General features: G+C 39.9%; 1 protein-coding gene across 1 annotated transcript in view; it reads left to right on the top strand.

Moving 5' to 3' along the window:
* The window catches only part of schip1 (schwannomin interacting protein 1), a 240859-nt gene that overhangs the window by 5489 nt on the left and 214870 nt on the right, over positions 1 to 20500 (top strand). Inside the window, exons 3-5 of the mRNA XM_086080872.1 lie at positions 2743 to 2810; positions 3554 to 3640; positions 5372 to 5486. Of these exons, the coding sequence (XP_085936998.1) occupies positions 2743 to 2810; positions 3554 to 3640; positions 5372 to 5486 (270 nt within the window). The remainder of the gene's footprint in view (positions 1 to 2742; positions 2811 to 3553; positions 3641 to 5371; positions 5487 to 20500) is intronic.

The following is a 20500-nucleotide window of genomic DNA, read 5'->3' as shown; positions in this document are numbered from 1 at the left end:
ACACTGCCGGTCCGATCCAGAGTGATTGATGTGTGTGTGGGGCTGTGTGTGTGTGTGGGGGGGGGGGGTGTGAGAGTACATGCTGACCTGCCTGAGTGTATGAAGAATATGTGCATGTATGTGTGGTCATGAATGTGAATAACTCAAGCACTCCTACAAATGATTTTAGGAATGCATCTACAAATTTTTCATCAGCAAATTACTATTTTGCGCCGCACAGCGTATCGATCGTCCTATTATTTCAAATTAGAAAATAATGCGATTGCGTTGTGGGGGATTGTGGCGTTCCTATCGATATTTCATGCAATCACGCCATTGATTCCAACTATTGCGGTTCTCCTGTCATCAGCCGCAACCACCTTGCTCCTTTTTTTTTTTTTTCACTTCCAACTTGGAAGTGTTTTTCACCCTCTGCGGTGACCCGGCCGGACTTTACGGCCGGTTGTAAACACGCAAGGTGCCGCAGGACAATAATGAAGGCATCTGCAAAATAAGACGAGCGACTCGGCCGCCGATGTAACTTTTAATATGTGATAGTTCACTTTTGAAATATTGCCGTCCGAATTAAAAATTCCATTATCTTGTCATGAAGATGTAGTAGTGGCGCGCTGAATTCGTAATGGATGGTGTTTGATGAGATAAATCTATATTCAGATGCAAAGAAAAGCCAACTTTAGGCAATTTATCATGGACGCCAATGCTTAATTGAACATCTGGCAAGCGAGAGAGCTGTGGGTTTTCTTGTTAATGTAGCTTTGAGTTAAAACTTTTTTCCCCCCTCATTTAGTTTCTTTTTGTGGTTGTTTTGAACAGTTGCTGTCATTCCCAGTGCAGATGTTCACTTCCATAATATGAACTCACTAGTCACAATATTCGTTTTAGTATTTCAGCAGTGAATTGGAGCCTTTCCCAGCTGACTCCAGCTCACATAACAACAAGCCGCAGTTTGCTATAGTGAACACATTTTCAGAAAAAGAGGTTTCAAACTGTTAAATATGACTCCTTGGTGTCTACCTAAACATTGTTTTTGTATTTAAAATGACACAACTTTGGTTGACAGTCCGCTAGCTTAATGTTAACACTTAATGGCAAACACCACTGGTGGGCTAACAAATAGCATCCATGTGACTCTTTTCTAAGGCTTTAAGGAATGGATCATCAACAATATTGATTGAATATTGACTAATATTGCTGACTAGTGAGTCACTTTAATTAGTTGTGGATAACTCTAGTTATGAACATCTGATTCAATTTACTGTGAGGAAAAGTGGTTCAGATAATGAATGGATGGATGATGTAATTTAATGTATTTTTTTTATTATTTATGTACTGTATACAAATTATATACTGTATATAATTTAATTAATAAAAAAAATGTTTTGCACATCATTCGACTTACAAACAACCTATCGGAACCCATTGTGTTCGTACATTGAGGACTACCTGTACTGTATTGTACACTCTAAAAACAGTTGGGTCAAAAATAACCCAACTATGGGTAAAAAATGGACCGATCCTCGGGGTCAATTTAAGTCAAGAAATGGGTCTTTTAGTGTAAAACAATTCATAAATATTTGTCAGATCCTTTACTTAAGTAAAAAAAAAAATTGGGTCATTTTATATAAAACAACCCAGAAGGTTGGGTCAAATTGACCCATAAAGTGAATCGGTCCATTTTTTATCTATAATTGGGTTACTTTTGACCCAACTGTTTTTAGAGTGTACTGCTGCCTGGTGGCCAAGTCACACAGACCAGTAGTAGATGAATTACCGGTAATTAAATTTATTACAGTAACTTTTTATAAGGTGCAGTATTAGAGTGCAATTTTCTTTAATTAAAAGACATTAGGATTTTGTTTTTGTCTGGCTTACTGACTTAAGTTTATGCTGCAATTGTTAGGTAGAATTTTGTAAAGTTGGACACTTAAAAGGCTGCAAGTCAAAATGTCGAATAAACCTGCTTTTTTTTTGTTTAAAAAAAATCATAGGAAGAGAACCATGAAGAAAAATGGCAATATTGAGGAGGGGAAAGGAATTGCAAATAAATTATATTTCTAAATTGTCCAGCTCTAGTAGAAACGGATTGATGTCATTTCCATTCATTTAACGAGGAAAGATGATTTGCAATGTTTTGCGTTACAAGCACAAATGAATCAAACTCATATCTTAAGGCACCAGTTGTACTAACATCATGACTGAACAGCATTGCTTAAGTTCTTCCTTATGAATGGACACAAATTTCCGTAGCCACGTTTAACTCCATATTTCCTTCCACTTCCTGTCATTTGTTATGACCAGGTGTCTAAATACTTTTGAGCATATTGTGTACATCTTGATGGCGAGCTAGAAAATGGTTGATAGAGTTGCATTGCTCATTTATTTCATTTGCATTGTCCCAATTAGCTCAATGGCAGCATCCGCCTCTGTTGAGCTGGTTGACACACGCACACACACATGCGCACACACACACGCATTTATGGATAATCAGCCTTTAACTGCACTCTGTGTGTTATTTACATTCATGTGAACAGATCGAGAACTACAGTCTTGTGAGCAATAAACAGCTAAGAGAGAGACGTGCTAAACTCAAATGACTCTCATTAGTGCGCAGACCTCTGCCAGGGCTGAAAAATCCTCATTTGGATCAGCACCAAACTGCTTCATTGATAGCCAAACCCCGCCCGCTTTCTCATGTCTGCCGTTGTTTTTGACATGTATATATTTTTTTCTAACTCCGTGCAGGAAGAAGTGAAGCGGTATCATCGCTACTGCAATCACAGTGGAGGGCAAACGGCTCCCAAGGTGGAGAGGTAAGACTGCGCATACAGCGTTATTGACACAAATACATAAACAAGCGATACCTTACCTACAAGGTCAAACACACTCCATCCAGGGAAGGTAATCCACTTCCTGTTTTTCATATGTGTAATACATTACACAAACACTACTTTGAAACCCTAATCCTAATTTCAGACTGAATAGAACCCTGAATTGAAAACCTCTACCTAAATTAAAACCCTAACCCTGTCTAAAAGCACCTATTTGAACTATTTTGTCCATTTATCTTATTTATTACTAACTTGTGGAAAATCTTAAAATAAGAAAATTCAACTCATGAAACCCATGGCGTTTGATGTTGTCATGTGGAAAATGCTTGTTTTAAGCCTCACAGGACTTAAAACACTCAATGCCAAGACTGCTTGATCAAATATGATAATTTAGTAATAGGTGTCTTAAAATAAGCACAATGATCATGTCTGACAATTACATTTTAAGTAAAAATAACTCGTCAAAGCAAAATAAGTAAATTTAGGTTAAATTTAAGAAATTATATTTTACTTAAGATTTCAGTTTTTGCAGTGTGACACAAACACGTGATGACCATCAGGCCAACGAGCCACTGTTAAGGACCTAAAACTCTGACCCAGGCTTAAAACCTTACTTTAAATCCCAAACACTGGCTTTAACCTCTAATTAGAAACCCTAACTGTGTCTCGAAACCCCACCCCTGGCTCATCTCTCCCATGTCTTTCCTATCCTTGCTCCATCTCAGTCACCCTCAGAAGAGCGAAGTGGAGGCAGACAACAGGCCTCATCGCCGCGGGCAACAGCAACCACACCTGGAAATCAAGGCTATTGTGTGAGTCTCACCTCGACTTTCCAAAGCCCGTTCTGCTCATTATTTCCTCATTTGGTCACTTTCACCTTGCACATGACCGGTGCGCTCATTGCCTCCCAGCTGCTGTGCGGATTGAGTCAAACCTCCCACTCGTTGAGGAGTCGAGGCCACGCTGCCACGTCGCCGCTTTCCGAGGTGTAACGGGGTAAAACGGCTCTCGCCTGCGGCTTTTCCTTCCATGAAAGTGGAGATTAGAACGGGAAAGCCATTGTTTCTGTGTAGAGTTAATATGATTGCGACGCAGAGGGCCGAGACCGACTTCTAGGGAAAGCGGTGGATCAAGAGGGAATGGGCGCCAAAGTAAAAGTGGAGAAAATGGGCTTGGAAGGAAGAAAAGGGCAAAGGTATTGGTTTGGGGAGCTTGGGTTTCTGCTTCTTGATTCAATTTGTTCCATTTGCTTCAGCTGTCTCTCTGCTCCAGCAGAGGTGAATGTGTTTCTCCATCGGGTAATTGATGTGACACCCCACAGTGGACCTCGGCGCCGGGGCCACTCGGGGTATGAAAGAATAGTGGAGAGTGAGGGGCACTCTCGGCCAGACGGGTTTGGGCGAGGTCAGGACAGGCCGAACACATTCTACAGGCGGAAAATAGACGTTAATAAAAAAACTGAAGAAATGGGTGCGCAAGGAAGAGAAATGGCGTAGTGACTGTGACATCATCGAGATGACCTGCAATCCATAAAAACATATTACGAACTCGGAAAAATCATCACAAAAGCTATAGAGCGGAACTATTCAAATTCCTGTGTGTGATTCAAGGAACATGTTTTATTTTTTTTCTCCGTGCTAGAATAAAGTGTAATTACACATCCGCTACAGTAGGTGGCAGTTCGGAGAGCGGGCATAACAAAAACAATAAACAATTGTAGTAAAAAAGTATGTGCAATACATTTTAATTGATTTTTTTTTTTTAAATACAGTGTTTAAGTTCAAATTGCGTAATAATGTTATATTGGCTTACGTTGATATGAAATATTATTTTTAACAATAATTTTAATGAGTACTACGCCACTGTATTTTACTGTTGTGCTTAGAGAGTTAAATATAGTTTTAGTATATGTAATAGTATATGTCAAAATATGTATTAGAATACAAAATAATCAATTAGAGGATGTTTGTAAATTAATTGCATTTTTGGATGGCCGAGTACTCATGGAGGCTGCTGATACCAGCCACCAATACTTAAGAATACTTGAAAATCTGACATTGCGTAAGTCATCCTCGGTCGTACTTGGTAAAATACTGCAACAGTTTGACACATCAGTGAATCATCTGTGTCAGAAAGAACGGTTTTGTTCACAATGTTTTGTTATTGTGTTAAATGAAATGTTATGTGTCAAAAGTACCTGAGCTATCGGTATTTGGTATTAGTGAGTGCTCAAAGAGGGAATGCTCATACTGGTATCGGACTGAAAAACGATGTAAATTTATTTCAAAAAGTTAAATAATGTTTTTTTTTTTAATATATACATTAAAACTAACTAACTTGACTCCCATGTTTAAAGCCACACATGCTCAAAGTCAATAGTTTCTCATTTCATACAGCTCTTGTAATGGTTCTCATTAAATGTAGGTATGGCACAAGCCAGATGAAAAATGTTCACCGTCTGTCTGCCTTGCACTCTGCAACATCAGGTGAGCTCAGGTAAATCTATTTTCTTTGCCATCACTCAAACTTCCTCCACTTTCCAGCATCCAGCGCGCCTGGCGCGCCAGCGTGTCGCGTCGAGGAAGCTGGCAGAAACATGACAAGAATGGAAGCAGCCAGAGTCCCGATGACACCGTTACGACCACCGACCTTTTCCCGGTAAGAAAAAGACAAATGCTGTGACAGCAGCCTTGTGAGGCTGCGCTGAACGGAGAGGCTAATAAAGCAGGAGGGCGGGCGGGAGGCAGGAAGGGAGGGGTGTTTACCTTCAGTGTCATCTGCGGAGGCACGAGGGTCGCGTCGGCATAGGCGGATCGGGGTGCCAGCTGGCTTGCCGCCCAGATCCTTAATTAGCCCTTAATTAGGTAAATTTTCAAAGCTGGTTGATTGATTAATGAAGTGTCTTTGGCCGTGTCCTCCCCTGTCTACACCTCCCCTCCATCTCCCCTCCCTCCCTCCTCACCTCATGCGTTTCCCGAGGGAGACGGGGTAGAAATTAAACAGTGCTTACAGGGCATGGCAGCCAAACAAAAGGCAGAGTTGTTGAAGATAAACATTCACAACAGAGGCTGAGACGAATGCAAATAAAAGATGCCTTTATATTGAAAGGAAAGACAAGGAATCACACGCACACACACACACACACACACCCACACACCCACACCCACAGTGTGCTGCCTTCACAGTGCATGCACAGCTCCAGTCATGCATTTAGCACAAACCCTTTGCAGAGACAGAAAAATATGATGTCATGTCTGCATTTTCACTGCTTTGTGTGTATGTGTCCGTGGAAATAAATAAATACATAAGTAAAATGAAGATTCCCTGAACAAACAGATGGACTGGTCTCCTGGTGGGACTGTGTGTTTGTGTGTGTGTGTGTGCGTGTGTATGGATGTTTGTTTTCAGCTTGTTTGTTCTGCTTGAAGGAGTTTGTTGTTCATTAGCGCAGCTGCAAATGGCTTCTTAATTACAAAGTTGCTGTAACTTAAAAGCCAAAATCACATACACACGTACCTCCGAAGCAAACAAAGTGCCCCAAAATGATGCATATTGCCCCAGTAAATATATATATATATAAAAAAAAAATGGAATATTCTACGTAGACAATAATGGAAGACTTGACTAGAAATCCACAGTAGCTTCTGGTGAGTTTGTGTACCAGGGCTATTTTAATACGCAAACTGGGACACTGGTTCACCGGCATACAGAAGCTGTTTTTAGGGAAGTAGTGCAGGAGTGATGGCCAATGATTTCACACTTGCTCCGTGTCCATATGAACATGCATAGTAGAACATGTGTATATGATTTAAAATTACATTATGGTCATTTATGTTTGGTTTATTAGCAGAGGTGTGTCCCCTTTAAATCCTATGGCAGTGATGTAAGTTGGTTTTGTACATAGGATAAGTATAAACACATCATAAAGTATACTTGAACTCCACTTTACATTACTGCCACTTGCAGGCCTGGAGTGCAACTGCAAAACAGGTCAGATGGAAATTCTCAGTATTATATAGCCTTCTCTGAGTTCCACTATGGTTGTTGTGCTTTTTCCACGTTGCTTTCTTCAGGCTTCTGATTGGCTAAAATGGCCTAACCTGCCTTGGCACATGCAGGGTTTCCCCTAGTGCTTCATAGGCCTGGCGGGCCACCAGCCTAAACATCACGCCCCCGAACGATGAAAAGTAACTGCTTGGAAGTTATGTTCTGAATACATCTAACAAGCAATTTCAGAATTAAAAGAAATAGTAAAGTTCCCGCATGATGAGGAAAAGCTCAGCATGTGTACTCAAGATGACCACGACACCACACCACAGATATTAAAATGTCTCCACTATCATTTTTCAAGCCGATCAGCGAGGAAAAAAATCGCTCTTAAAGCACCCCCGCACCACATGATAATCACTCAGGATAATTTTTCAGAGACATCCAAGAATTGGCCTTTTTGCTGATTTTGGATTGGAAGTGAGCAAAAATGTGGAAATTCATCCTGAGCGTGGGTACAATATGTATGTCCACCACATAAGTTGAAGTATGTGGAACGCTCTCGTGGATTCCAAGGATCTTGGCTAGCTGCTGGTCTGTAAGGGGAGAGGAAGAGCCAGTGTGTTGGGTTCAAACGTTCTTCATGCATATTTCATGAAACTCTGCTATTGAACACAACGCATACACACAAACCAACACGCCTGCACTCGCACCGTGCCAGACTGCAACATCCACTGGGGTTTTCTCCCTTTGCTTTCCATCTACAAACACTCTCCAGTGACAACACCAAGAATTAAACTTTGCTTGTCTCCATGTCAACTTAGCCGCAACGACTGCGGCTCTCCCTGGGAGTCTTCTCGTGTGTATTTGTATGCCGAGCCTCAATGGACACGGGCCTGCTGTAAACCATTACCTATACACAGAGGCGTCGAGCCCTACATGCCCCGCTCTCGCCTTCCCTGGCCTTCCGATAGTAAATCAATAGATCTGACACTTTGAACACACCGCTTCCCCCCCCCACCTTTGCCCACCTGCGGGGGTTGGGTGTGCGCTACGTCAAAGGCAGCAACCTAGGGAGTATCCTGCAGGGGTGTGTACTGGTGCAGCCTTTTATAGACACAGCGTGTCAGCTCCTGGCAAATCATCACTGTGACATTTGGACGTTTTATGACAAGGGGGTGGGGGGGGGGGTTACAAATTCTGGATAGTAAAGAATGGATACAGGGAGAACGCATTAGAGCTTAATGCGATTGGATAAAGATCTGCAGAGGAGGGACAGTTGGATCTAGCGTTAACCTAGGTGATTATGAAGCAGCTTGTTTTGTATTTAACCACCAAATGGTGAACCCGAGTGGCGCTCTAGAATAATTTAGTCCTCAATTACTCTAACTGCCGTGTTTTGGTGAACATTAAAGGCAATTCAGTCTTCAGTGACTTAGGTTTTTTTTCAACTTGAACCCATTAAGGCCTGCCAAAACATGCCTCTAAAACCTATGGGTGACTTAAGAATCACCCCCAAAAACCGGAAGTTTTCATTTAAATTCAACACTATTCTCAGCTCCTGATAGAAACGTAAATCCCAAAACATTTCAGAGTTTACACCTGTGGTGTTTACATAAACCTAAGTTTATTATTATAAACCTAAAACATTCAACAGTGTCGCATCTGCGGGGGTATATTTACCTTCAACACTGGAGCGCAGTTGTAAAAACCTCGGGGAATCGAGTGGTCATTACTCGTCGTCCATTCCGTTACAAAGCCGTTGAAATTTTCAACATCCTCACTGACTACGTTTACATGCAGGCAATATACCTTACAAAACCCGAGTATTGGAATATTCGGGTTTTGCAAGGTCATGTAAACACACACAATAATCTGAATATGCTTTTATTTGGGTTTTTAAAAACCCTAATAAGACCCCTGAGTTACCCCTTTCAAAACCCGAATTCTTGAGCATATAAACACATTCGAATTTGTTTTTCGCTATGCGCATGCTCTCTATTTTCTTCTTCGTCTTCTTTTCTTCTTTGCTTGTTTTAATTCACAAGGAATCTTGGTCTTTGTAGTAGCGACTTGTATGCGCAGCGCCGTCCGCTGATTCAAAGTCCTACCGCGTTGTGATCAATTACTGTTATGTATTTCATAACTCCCAAGAATCTGCGTCAGCCATGAATGCTCGAATAAAATCTCAAGAAATGCTACGAGGCCCATGTCGCCCTCTTGTGTATATCCTGATGCATTTCATCGGCTAAGAGACCAAGAATTGGTCAAAGTAAAAGTAAAACAAAATGACGTATCTGCTCTGCCGGCTATTAAGGTAGAAGAGCGCTAGAGCGCTCCCGGCTCTAGTGGTAGAAACGCGGTAATGCACTCCCGGCCTTAAAAGGAACCCCGATTGTAATGACAAGTTTGCGCTATATTATTTATTTGTTTGTTACTAACATAACTATGAGATTCATATTTCAAAAATCATTTCCAGTTTAATACATTTTGTAAAAACTTTATTTGGACGTACGCCGCCACTGTTATTTATATAGCAACGCATTCATTGCGTTGTGATTTAGAATGGTGGCTCTCTCTCTCTCTCTGCCGAGCAATGTGAAACGAGTATAAAGAAAGCAAGGTAAGCCTGCGTAGCGTTCCTAAAGGGACGATTAAAACTCTTGAATGCGTCTGGTGAATGACGAGAGCACTGCTTGGGGGAGGGGGACTCTCCTGATCGCATGTTGTTTCTTTAGGAACGCTACGAGGCTTATGCGCGTTTCACACATCCAATTAAGGTTTCTACAAGATGTAGTAAACTGGAAATGATTTTTGAAAAATGAATCTCATAGTTATGTTAGTAACAACCAAATAAATAATATAGAGCAAACTTGTCATTACAATCGGGGTTCCTTTTAGTGGGTTAAAAGGCAGTTACGAGTTCAATGAACCTAACATACTTATTTTGTAAAAGCAATTCAGTCTTCAAACAACCATGTTTTTGGAATTATCAAAAACAATTTTGTCGGTAGTCGGGTTGGTCTGTTGGAGCTACAAAGAGAAAATTGACGGACACAGGTTTTGGGGTGTAAGTGGACACTTTTGCATATTCATTAAGAAGTTAACATTCATTCTCCATCCCTATAAAGGATCCACAATTGTTATCTAGACAACATCTGGGATTGTCAGTATGACTGAGTTGGACTGGAGCCGATCCCAGCTGACAACGGTCGAGAGGCGGTGTACACATTGAACAAGTCGCCAGTCAGTCGCGTTCCATTAGTTTCATTTGTAGAAATGATCAGCGCTTTGTTGCAGATGAAGCTCTGATTGCACCGTTGCCCAGGAAGTAATAACACACTTCTACTCCTGCGTTAATATGCAGTAAGACGGGAAATAGAGAATGAACGTGAGAGGCCGCCATTGAACATCATCAGGACTCAGGCAACTTTATGCGTCCATGGCCGTGTTTGTGTTGTGGACATTGGTCTACTCCCAGCCTTGTGACATTTTTTTTATTTTTATTTATTCTAGTAGCTGAGAAAGTGTTAGTGTAAGCATTCCTGCAGCCTTGCGTGGGAGATCATTTTCTCATCTCTCACAGCCCCACACTCTCACAACGGGAAGTGACGGCTTCATCCATACCTTCTGCTCCCCTCCCTCAATCCCCTCGTTCCCCACCCGCTCGCTCGAAAGTCATCTTTTGCTCTCCCACGCACACACCCATGCGTACCCACACAGACACACACACACACACACACACACACACACACACACACACACACACACACACACACACACACACACACACACACACACACACACACACACACACACACACACACACACACACACACACACACACACACACACACACACAGTCCCTCGTTTCAGCAGACAGATGCTAACAGATGACTTGCTTTATTGGTGTCAGTCGGTGACTCATTTGAAATAAATTTATATACCTCTGCTCCGGAGTTGACATGGATCGGGTTTAACTCATTTAATAGCCGTGCCATTTGCCTATTAGCTTATTTACTGTCAAAACGCGGGCCGGCCGGCTTCCTGGGCGGCGGTAACTCCTCGCATTTGTATCGGTTATGGCAGAAAATGTAATTGCTCGTGCAAAATATGAACTGGATGCCATCCGAGTACGTCGTCACGGACACGGCGCGCAGCTGCGCGGCTTTTTATTTTTATTTCACATTTCATTTGAGACACACTTACGTTAAAGACGGGGATATTTAATCCGTGTTTATTAGGCTTTTAGCTGGTTGCGCATAATAGAATCTGGGCACTAAATCAGCATAATGTGGGGAGGTGATTCTCGCGGTCGTAATGCTTTTGATTTTTATCTTTCAATAACTGGGCTCGTTCAGGATGTGACTAATTACGAAACTCTCCGAGCGCATCTTTGCAATGTTCCTGTGTTGAGAAACCAGTGGCGACGCTACTTGCGTTTTTTTTCCGTGTGGACACCAGTGATGCCAAGAATGCATTCAGAAAGTAAGATGTTACTTTAAAACATAAATTTTTACAGTAACGACTGATCTAATGCGTTATTTCTCTCAGTGGGGTAATCAGATTATACAGTTACTTTGCGAATTCGCCTTTCATTATTGCTGAGCAATTGATGATGTTGACAAGCATCTTAAATATCTTTCAGTGACGTTTAGCATTACCAAATGGTAGTACCGTTTACGACCTCTTAGGTGCAGCGGTCAGTAACATTTTACATTACTTATGTAGGAATCACATATTTTTCTGTTACGGTGTCCCACATTGCGTGTACATTAGGGGCGTGCATCTCTCCGCAAAAGACGATTTGATACGGTTTTCGATATGTGGTGTGTGGAACAATTCAAGAACAATTCGATTCAGTGAGATTAGAAATTGATTCGTTATGGTATGACTCAGTTTGAGAGGGTATGATGCAGTGACTTTTTTGTCGTCGTTTTACTACATACTAAAAATGTGCTTGTTCTAAATATATATATCTCTCCAATAAAATACATTTCTATACCTAACTCTATATTTCAAAGTAGAACAATTTGATTCGGTTCGATTTGATGCACTCTTAAAACGATTTTCCGGTCCACATTGGTTTGTGTTACACCCGTAATGTACAAAGCTAATAATTAACAAATAATAAAATACACAAGGAGACCCCATTCCTAGATAAAGACAGACAGTAAAAAACTGTACATTATAGAATACATGAGAAAGGGGAAGTACAGTATTTACACAATTTAGCATTCCCATCTGAGAGATGATGCACCATGTCACGTTTTGACCACATGATAAACAACAATGGCGGCAGAAGAAAGATTTGCATTTTCAAGCTGGAAATCAGTCAATCGTGAGTTTGTGTCAGCTAAAAAAAAATATTGAGGTATGTTCCACACTTTGTGCTTTTGTCAAAGTGTTATCTAGCTTCAAAAACATTACCTAACTAATCGAGTAAAGTGAAAAAAAGGTAAAAAAAAAACAAGCAAACTTCCTGATACAAACCCAGTTGTCAATTTTATATTATGCTGGGTGGTCGACGTCTCTTGAATGCAACTAAGTAATTTGTAATCTAGTTACTTTTAAAATCAATTGAACCATACAATTACCAAGTTACTTTTAAAGTCAATTAATCTGTAAAGTAACTTTTTCAAGGTAACTTTGGCAACACTGATGGACACAAACCACGAGAACTGCCAATTCAACAAAAATGGAAGTCCATTAGGTCACAGATGTATTTAATGTTCAATCCATCATTTCACCCCTGCTTGCATTATTTACCTTTTAAATAAAACCTCATATTACAATCCCCTTCTCCTCCTTGTGAGAGTTGACACTGGCTTCCACGCAGACGTAAAAACTATACCGTGACGCTCAAGAAACAGCCATTGATTTTGTAAAAGCCCATTGGGAAGATTTCTCGGGGATTCATCACGGCCGGACAGTGCGGCGGAGGAAAGATGAGAGCGTGCTGATGACTCCGGGACGCGTGACGGGAACGATGGATGGCTGATAAGCTGAAAAGAGGAGGGAGAGAACATGGAGTGGCTTTTGGAGTGATGATCACTCTGCATTAAAGCCTCAGTGAGATTCCATTTGTGAGTATTCTTAGGTATGTGTGTGTCACTCCTTCTTCATCTCTGTCCCCCGTCCGACCTGCGCCAAATGTTGACTAATGTGTGTGAATGTGGAAAATACACACGCCTCCATACTCACTCGTGGGGACACAAATTTTGTACATCATCCATCTTCGATAGCGCTTGTCCTCATTAGCGTGGCGGGTGCACTGGAGCCAATCCCGGTTGACTTTGGGTGATAGGTGGGGGACACCATGGACACTTAAGTGTCTTGCATATAAATATATATATATATATATGGGCCATGATTAGCCGATTATTTGGCCGTCCGATTAATCGGTCGGGCCTTAATAAAATTTGTGACATTTTAGTTTGGTGGTGTTGGCGTATTGAAATCGATTGACTCCCAAAAAAAAAAGAAGGAGATTCCGTTTTAGCCGACAAGCGCACGGCGGCATGCGTGCTCACGTAGGCGTGTGCTAGTGGCACATACGTGTGCGCAAAGCACACATCAAGTAAATCTGCCACAGGCGTCTCCTGACCATCTGTAGTCGTAATGACAATCTGCTGCTTGGGGCAACGCGCTCGGCGCATTCGCTTACTTTGCTTCCCCTTGCGTATGCACACACGCACGCGTCCACTTTGTACCCCTCTTTAGCTCGTAGGCAGATGGGCTTCAGTTCTCGTAGCCAGCCAGTTGGCCGTAATGAGATCCCAGGAGGAGAAAGGAGTAGCGGCGTAAGGAGCAGGGGAGTGTTCTACCCTGACCTCCACTGATAGGAAACCACCGCCCCCCTCCAACTTGATCCTTTCCTATCACCTACTACACCGCCACCCTTCCCACCCTGCTTCCTCATTTCTCCACTCATCTATTATTAATATCCATTAACAAGATCACAGGCATTGTAATCCTCCTCTGACAGCTTTCTTGCAATGTGGACGTTCGGATGCAAGGAGACGCAAATTGCTAGTTAGTCCTTGAAGAAGATATCAAGGTTGCAAATAAAAGGCTTCAACGTACAAGCCAATCAAAAGGTTACATTTTAGCGTGATGTGAATATGAGGTGAAAAGTATGGCTCCGTTAACAAATGCTGTGTTTTCAGTACATAGTTTAATTAATATCCTATCCTAGTTTAGGTCAACTACTAGTACAGAAGTAGACATGATGACACTAAAAGCAAAAGATGGAACCCAGGGGCAGCAGGTGCTATGAAAACAGCAGAGGCCCCATCATTGAACCCTGTGGAACACCATACGTTCGTTCCGTTATACATGTGAATTCATATTCGTCCGACCACTTTCTTTTTTTGCTCGACATAGAATGAAAGGATTACACTAATAAATAAATCACACAACCTACAATCAGAACATTCAAAGGTTGGCTACTGAGCGCACCAAATTCCCTGCAGCACATGTAGGCCAAGTGATCACCTGCAGCCGATGATGGCCAACTGGGGCCGCATCATCATGAATCAAATGAGTGCGTCTTGACCTCCGCCGAACGCCAAAATGTTCATTTGAACCCTGGTTATGAACCACTGTTTTAAGGTAGCGGGATTCTTCTGGGTCTGCCGATACCAGCCGCTGATACTAAAGGCAAAAAAAATAAATATAAATAAATCTGAAGGTCTTTGCCCATATTTTTTTTGTCATTGTGATAAATAAAACTTTATACCGGTACTAATAATCGGTGTCGTAATAGGACCAAAAAAACATCGGTCTATCTCTAGAAAAAAATAATACAACTGTTCCCCCGATTTTAAAATATAAATATTTTTGAAGCCCTTTCGAAACTGTTGGTTGTTTTCCCCATGAACAGATCATTCCACAAAACACAATGAAACATTCTCATAGTCCTGCTTTAAAATCCGGCAAATTCCTCAAGGTCAACCACAAAGCGATCAACCCCTGAAATGGCTGGCGCGAGTGCGTGTCCACACAATCGTGTGAAGTGTGTTCAGTATGCGTCCGGGAGGCTGTGGATTTGTCAAAGTCACATTTGATCTCCTTCTGCCCTTTCTCATGTCTTTTTGATCTGAGCCGGCACCAAAAGCGGAGGTGGTGTCCTCTTGTAGTGTGAGCCTCATAATGAGTTTCCATTCTGCACAAAGGGGAGAACATAAGGGGGGCCGAGTGAGAAAATACCTGGATGGACGCCGATAACCGTGTGTTTGTGCATATAAATAAGCCAGCGTGCCAAAACGCCGTTCGTGTTGGGCAATGTTCTCCGCCAAGGGCCTTGGCTTTGAAGCTCTGTCTATAAGAGATTATTGAATCTTTGAAACCTGTGTAGAAGCTTCTATTTGCATAATGCATGGACATCAATGTAAAGGTTCAGACATTGGCTTGTGGATTTATATCAACCACTTTTCTTTAGCTAATACAAATAGCCTTCTTCCTTACATCTTCAAGACATTCATATAAGAAGGTGCTGGTTGGATGTCTAAAGTGTTTTGACTAATTTTTTTTAAACTAGAAATGCGTACATTAGTGCCTTGAGATACAAGTTTAATTTGTTCTAGCTAACTCTAAACACGTATATTTTAAATCTGCGGATGGGCGAGAACCAATGTCAGGTATTGTATGAGGCCAATACCAGACCTTATTTCAAGGTATAGGTACTAGCGATTGTGTGGCCATTTTATGATCATGAGATGAATAGAAAATTGCAATTAATTTCAGGCAATTTTAAGAAAAAAATCGATATTGGGTTATTAGGGCTGGTTTAAAAAAATAGAATTATCAATATCAAATCGATTTTCCTTTTCAAGCGTGAAATCGTTTTATAAAAGCATGAATCGATTATTTTAAGATCTTTTTTTTAATCTTTCCGGGGTTTTTTTATTTACTGTTCACATGAACTTAAAAGTATTTTCTTACCTGACTTATTACGACAATTTAGAAAAATTATATTAATAAATAAATCATTTAACCAGTTACTGCCTCTGCAAAATTGAAGTGAATCAAATCGAATCGCAAAAAATCAAACCGAACTGAATTCTTGTAAATCCAAATTGAATTGATTGAGGAAATTGGAATCAATACCCAGACCTATTGGATCTATAGGTCTTTCTTTCAAATGATCTGTCATTGTTTTTTTGTGTGGAAATTATAGGTATCAAAAGTACTAGTCTTATCTGTACATGGTATTGGTATCGGTGACTAATGACTACTCAAGAATAGTCCCCACCTAAATCATCATTCCCCATTGAAATGAATGAAAATGCCTTTAACCCGTTCCGGGCCTCCCAAATAAATGACACAATTGTATGTAATTTATTAGACAAAATTGCACTTTATGATATTGTAGTTGAAAACCTACAATAACGACATAATTAAATAGTGTTAAAGAATCAAATGCCAATTTTTTTGCTCCTTCTTGGTCACCTCTTCATGAAGCATTTTCATGCTGCCTGGCCAGTAACCGTGCACAGGAAATGCTGTGAATATGCAACTAATGTAAACTGATGACTTACTGCCATATCCTCATGTACTGTACATAAACGTTTGTGTGTGGGTGTGTTTACAGTAAAACATCTATTTTGAAAAATGTTATCAAGCATCTACTCGCAATGTTCTCTCCTACCGGTCGCCATTTCCTGGACCCGAAAATACCTCGACTGCAGACAACATGAAAAGAAAAACGACAGGCGCGCACATAATTATAAAGTGATTATTAAATTGTGCAATGATTTTTTTTTTCCACAGCTGCCAGTCAGCATATTATTACTGTGTTGTTTCAGCATGACTGTGCTCCGAATACCTAATGATGTCATATTCAAATAGCTGGTGCTTAGAGACATATACGACAGTAAAACAGACACTTCATTAGGTACACATGCATGTTAAATGGCATTCAATATGACAGTTGTGAATACATTTTTCTAGTGCAATGCTGTAGATTGGATGGATGGATAGATGGAGGGAGGGATTAGACATGCAGACAGATAGATAGATAGATCGATAGATATCCAGATAGATCGATAGATATCCAGATAGATAGATCGATATCCAGATAGATAGATCGATCGATATCCCGATAGATCGATATCCCGATAGATCGATATCCCGATAGATAGATCGATATTCAGATAGATCGAACGATAGATCGATATCCAGATAGATAGATAGCTCTCTGGCTAGCTAGCTAGATAGCTCGATAGCTACCTAGCTAGCTAGTTGGTGGATGGATATAAATGTTTTTTTAGCTAGACTGTTATTACTGCCAAACTCAAATACGCTCTTAATTCTCATTGCCATTTTCTTTCTTTCTATTTAGGTTTGCTGTTTTTTTCCCCTTCATCTTCTCTCTTGTTGTCTTTGAATGAAATAGTTAACTGTTGAGCCCAGTCCAACTCAATTGCTGCACAGAACAGCAGCACGTAAACAGTGTCTTTGAAGTGAAATTGAAGTGTGGAAACTTGCTGAATTTTGTAAACCATTCCCCAATGGCATAAAAGGCGATTACATTATTTGGATATTAGACTCTGACGTGCTCGCTCCATGTTTATGTTGTTAGTTTTTCCACCCAGTCAACCTCATTTCTTTCCCTTTCTCTAAAATAGTCATTTTATTTTGTTTTGAAATCCACTTTCTCTTGACATATACTGTTTAATATTCAAAACCTCCTAATAGACCATCCACCAGGTGAGTAAATGCCCTCGAGCCATAAATACGGTAATGTACAATTAGGCTCGAGGCTGTTTTACCTCCCCAATTTCAACTCCAAACATGCATTAAATCCATATTCCAATTGTCTCAATCTCATCCTGGGTACAGCACGAGCCAGGCATAAAGTGGGAAAAATCTCTCAGTATGATTCAAATTAATTTTTCCCGATAGAATGCACAGAAAAGAGTTGCAAATTAGCCAATCAGATGGGGACATAATATGCTTATTAAAGAGTGACGCAAACCTCAAACGACCTTTTGGGATCGTTTCCTCCCCTCCTGTGGGATGCCTTTATCTATTTGTTGACATCCACAAGTTCAACATTCGTCCTTGTACAGCTGGAGAGCTACTCTATATCTTCTGATTTGTTGAACGAGAGCCATAAAAAAAAAAAAAAAGAAAAAAAGAGTGGCAAGATTATGAGCTTAGCTTTTCTTTTAATCATTTGACAACTCTTATCTTCTCTTGTACGACTCTTAATTGGCTTTCCCTTTTGGGTCTAAGCTGTCCTGGATAACACTATGAAGTATGCAATGTCTTAGAATCATGACACAAAACCTTAAACTAACTGCAGACATCCTTTCAGTCTTTGCATTTTTTAATAGCGCTCACCCTTTTTAATGTGTTTGCTTGTTGAAACCATTGACACCGCATCGCATTGTCCAACCTTGTGCACGTTCACCAGGATACTGTGCCCTTACAGCTTGTGAATTACAATGCTGTCATGTCTGCGCCAACAAAAGAAGTAATTATCTCGTTAACTCGTGATAAGGTGACAGTGTGTGTGTGTGCGTGTGTGTGTGTGTGTGTGTGTGCATGTGCGTAAGATCTTAATTATTGTGACTATCGGGGACAGCGTCGCTTTTATCCGCACACAAAGACAACAGTGTCACACAAACCTGGATGTCCTTTTCCCTTGACTTGTCAATGTAAATTGTATCAATGCAATTATCATTGTAGCACATTAAACTGTTCAGTTTTATTGCTAATGATTTTATATGGAAATATTTTACTTTCAACTGAATTATTTTCTGCTTGTTCTTTTAACTCATTCACTGCCATAAATTCATAAAAAAAGAAGAAAAGATTATTAAAAAATTAGGGGCCAGAGGCGATTACGTTTTTTAAATTGTAATTAATCACATGACTTCACTAGTTAACTCACAATTAATCACAAATTCTCTATATGTTCTTAATGTACAATAAAAACAATTCTAGGTTTTCATACTCTTGTTAACAAAAGTGGATTTTTTTTTACTACTAGAAATAGTTCAAATTAATTTTTGACGTTTATAGCCGTCAACGGCAGTGAATGAATAAAAAAAAAGATAAATAAATAAAGAAAATATTATTAAAAATTCGGGGCGATTAAAGTTTTTAATCGTAATTAATCGCATGACTTCACTAGTTAACTCACAATTAATCACAAATTCTATATATGTTCTTAATGTACAATAAAAACAATTCTAGGTTTTCATACTCTTGTTAACAAAAGTGGATTTTTTTTAACTAATAGAAATAGTTCAAATTAACTTTTGACGTTTATAGCCGTCAATGGCAGTGAATGAATAAAAAAAGAAAGAAAGAAAGAAAGAAAATATTATTAAAAATTCGGGGCGATTAAAGTTTTTAATCGTAATTAATCGCATGACTTCACTAGTTAACTCGCGATTAATCACAAATTTCATGTACAAAACTAAATGCACAATAAAAAAATTCTAGGTTTTCAACAAAAGGAAAAAAATGTTAAACTAATAGAAATAGTTCAAATGAATTTTTGACGTTTATATCCGTCAATGGCAGTGAATGAGTTAAAAGGGATGTCAACCCATTTTTTGGACAATAATATGTTCTATGACTTGTCTAAATATGGTATTCTATTCTATATTTAGTGGAATATGAGTAAAAAAGCAAAATCCAGCTATTTTATCCATCTCAGGGGGCGGCCATTTTGCCACTTACTGTCCAAGATGACATCAATGTTGCTCAGGGCTCAGGCAACGACCAATCACAGCTCAGCTTCTGAAAACACGTGAGCTGTGATTGGTCATTGCCCGAGCAATGAGAATGAGAATGTCAAGTTTAGACTAGTGAGGTCACATTTAATATATTAGTATTAAGAAATGTTTATGGTTGACTTCCACTTTAAGCTACTGTGTAGTTAAAGTTGAGTTTTGATTGGTGAATAAATACTAACTTTTGAAATAAGTGAATAATCGTGATGTCAATAATAAAGAAAAAATAATAATAATTACATAATCGCCCAGGCCTTCTACGAGCATGGTTATTGCCATTGTTATTATTATTATTATTGAATCTAGTGCACTACTTAGGTTGCAGTAAAGATTACTAGGGGTGAAACAAGACCCCGTATAAAAAAAAAAAGAGGAATTATTTCTGCCTCGGGTACCCACTTATTTAGTGTATAATGTCAAGAAGAAGTAAAAAAAAATAATAAAAAAAATAAAAAAAAATAAAAAAAAAACCTTACAAAATAATATATGGACGTCATTGCCCTGGACACTTTTATTTTGAAAATTTTCCCTGAATTGTGTTGCAGTGTAACGACCGACTTTAGTTGATGAGTTTATATTGCAGACACAAACTGTTGCCACAGATGACAACAATATGTCATCCGGAAATCAAGTTAAATCGCTTAGGGATGCTTAAAAAAAAAAAAACTTGATTACGCTGTTTTATATGGCACTTGTTGCCAGCATTTAGCGTCGGCTCCAGCGTTACTAGCTGCTAGCTAGTTGACAAGCAATTGCCCCTTATAGGCTGGCAAGAGCCGTCAAATTACTTTTCAAAGGCAGTTTAATAATCTAAAATGACTCCGCACACTTTGTTCCTAGCAGCCTGACCAGTTCCGACCGATCCCTTTTTTTTTAACAAACCAGGCTTACTGAACCGACTGTTGTTATGACGACACTTACTCACTCGCCTCA

The sequence above is a fragment of the Leptonotus elevatus genome, chromosome 7 (genome assembly GCF_054856555.1).
Source record: "Leptonotus elevatus isolate MCC_2025b chromosome 7, RoL_Lele_1.0, whole genome shotgun sequence".
In the NCBI taxonomy this organism is placed as follows: Eukaryota; Metazoa; Chordata; class Actinopteri; order Syngnathiformes; family Syngnathidae; genus Leptonotus; species Leptonotus elevatus.
Note: the sequence above shows the minus strand (reverse complement) of the source record. Positions and strands in the feature narration are given on the sequence as shown.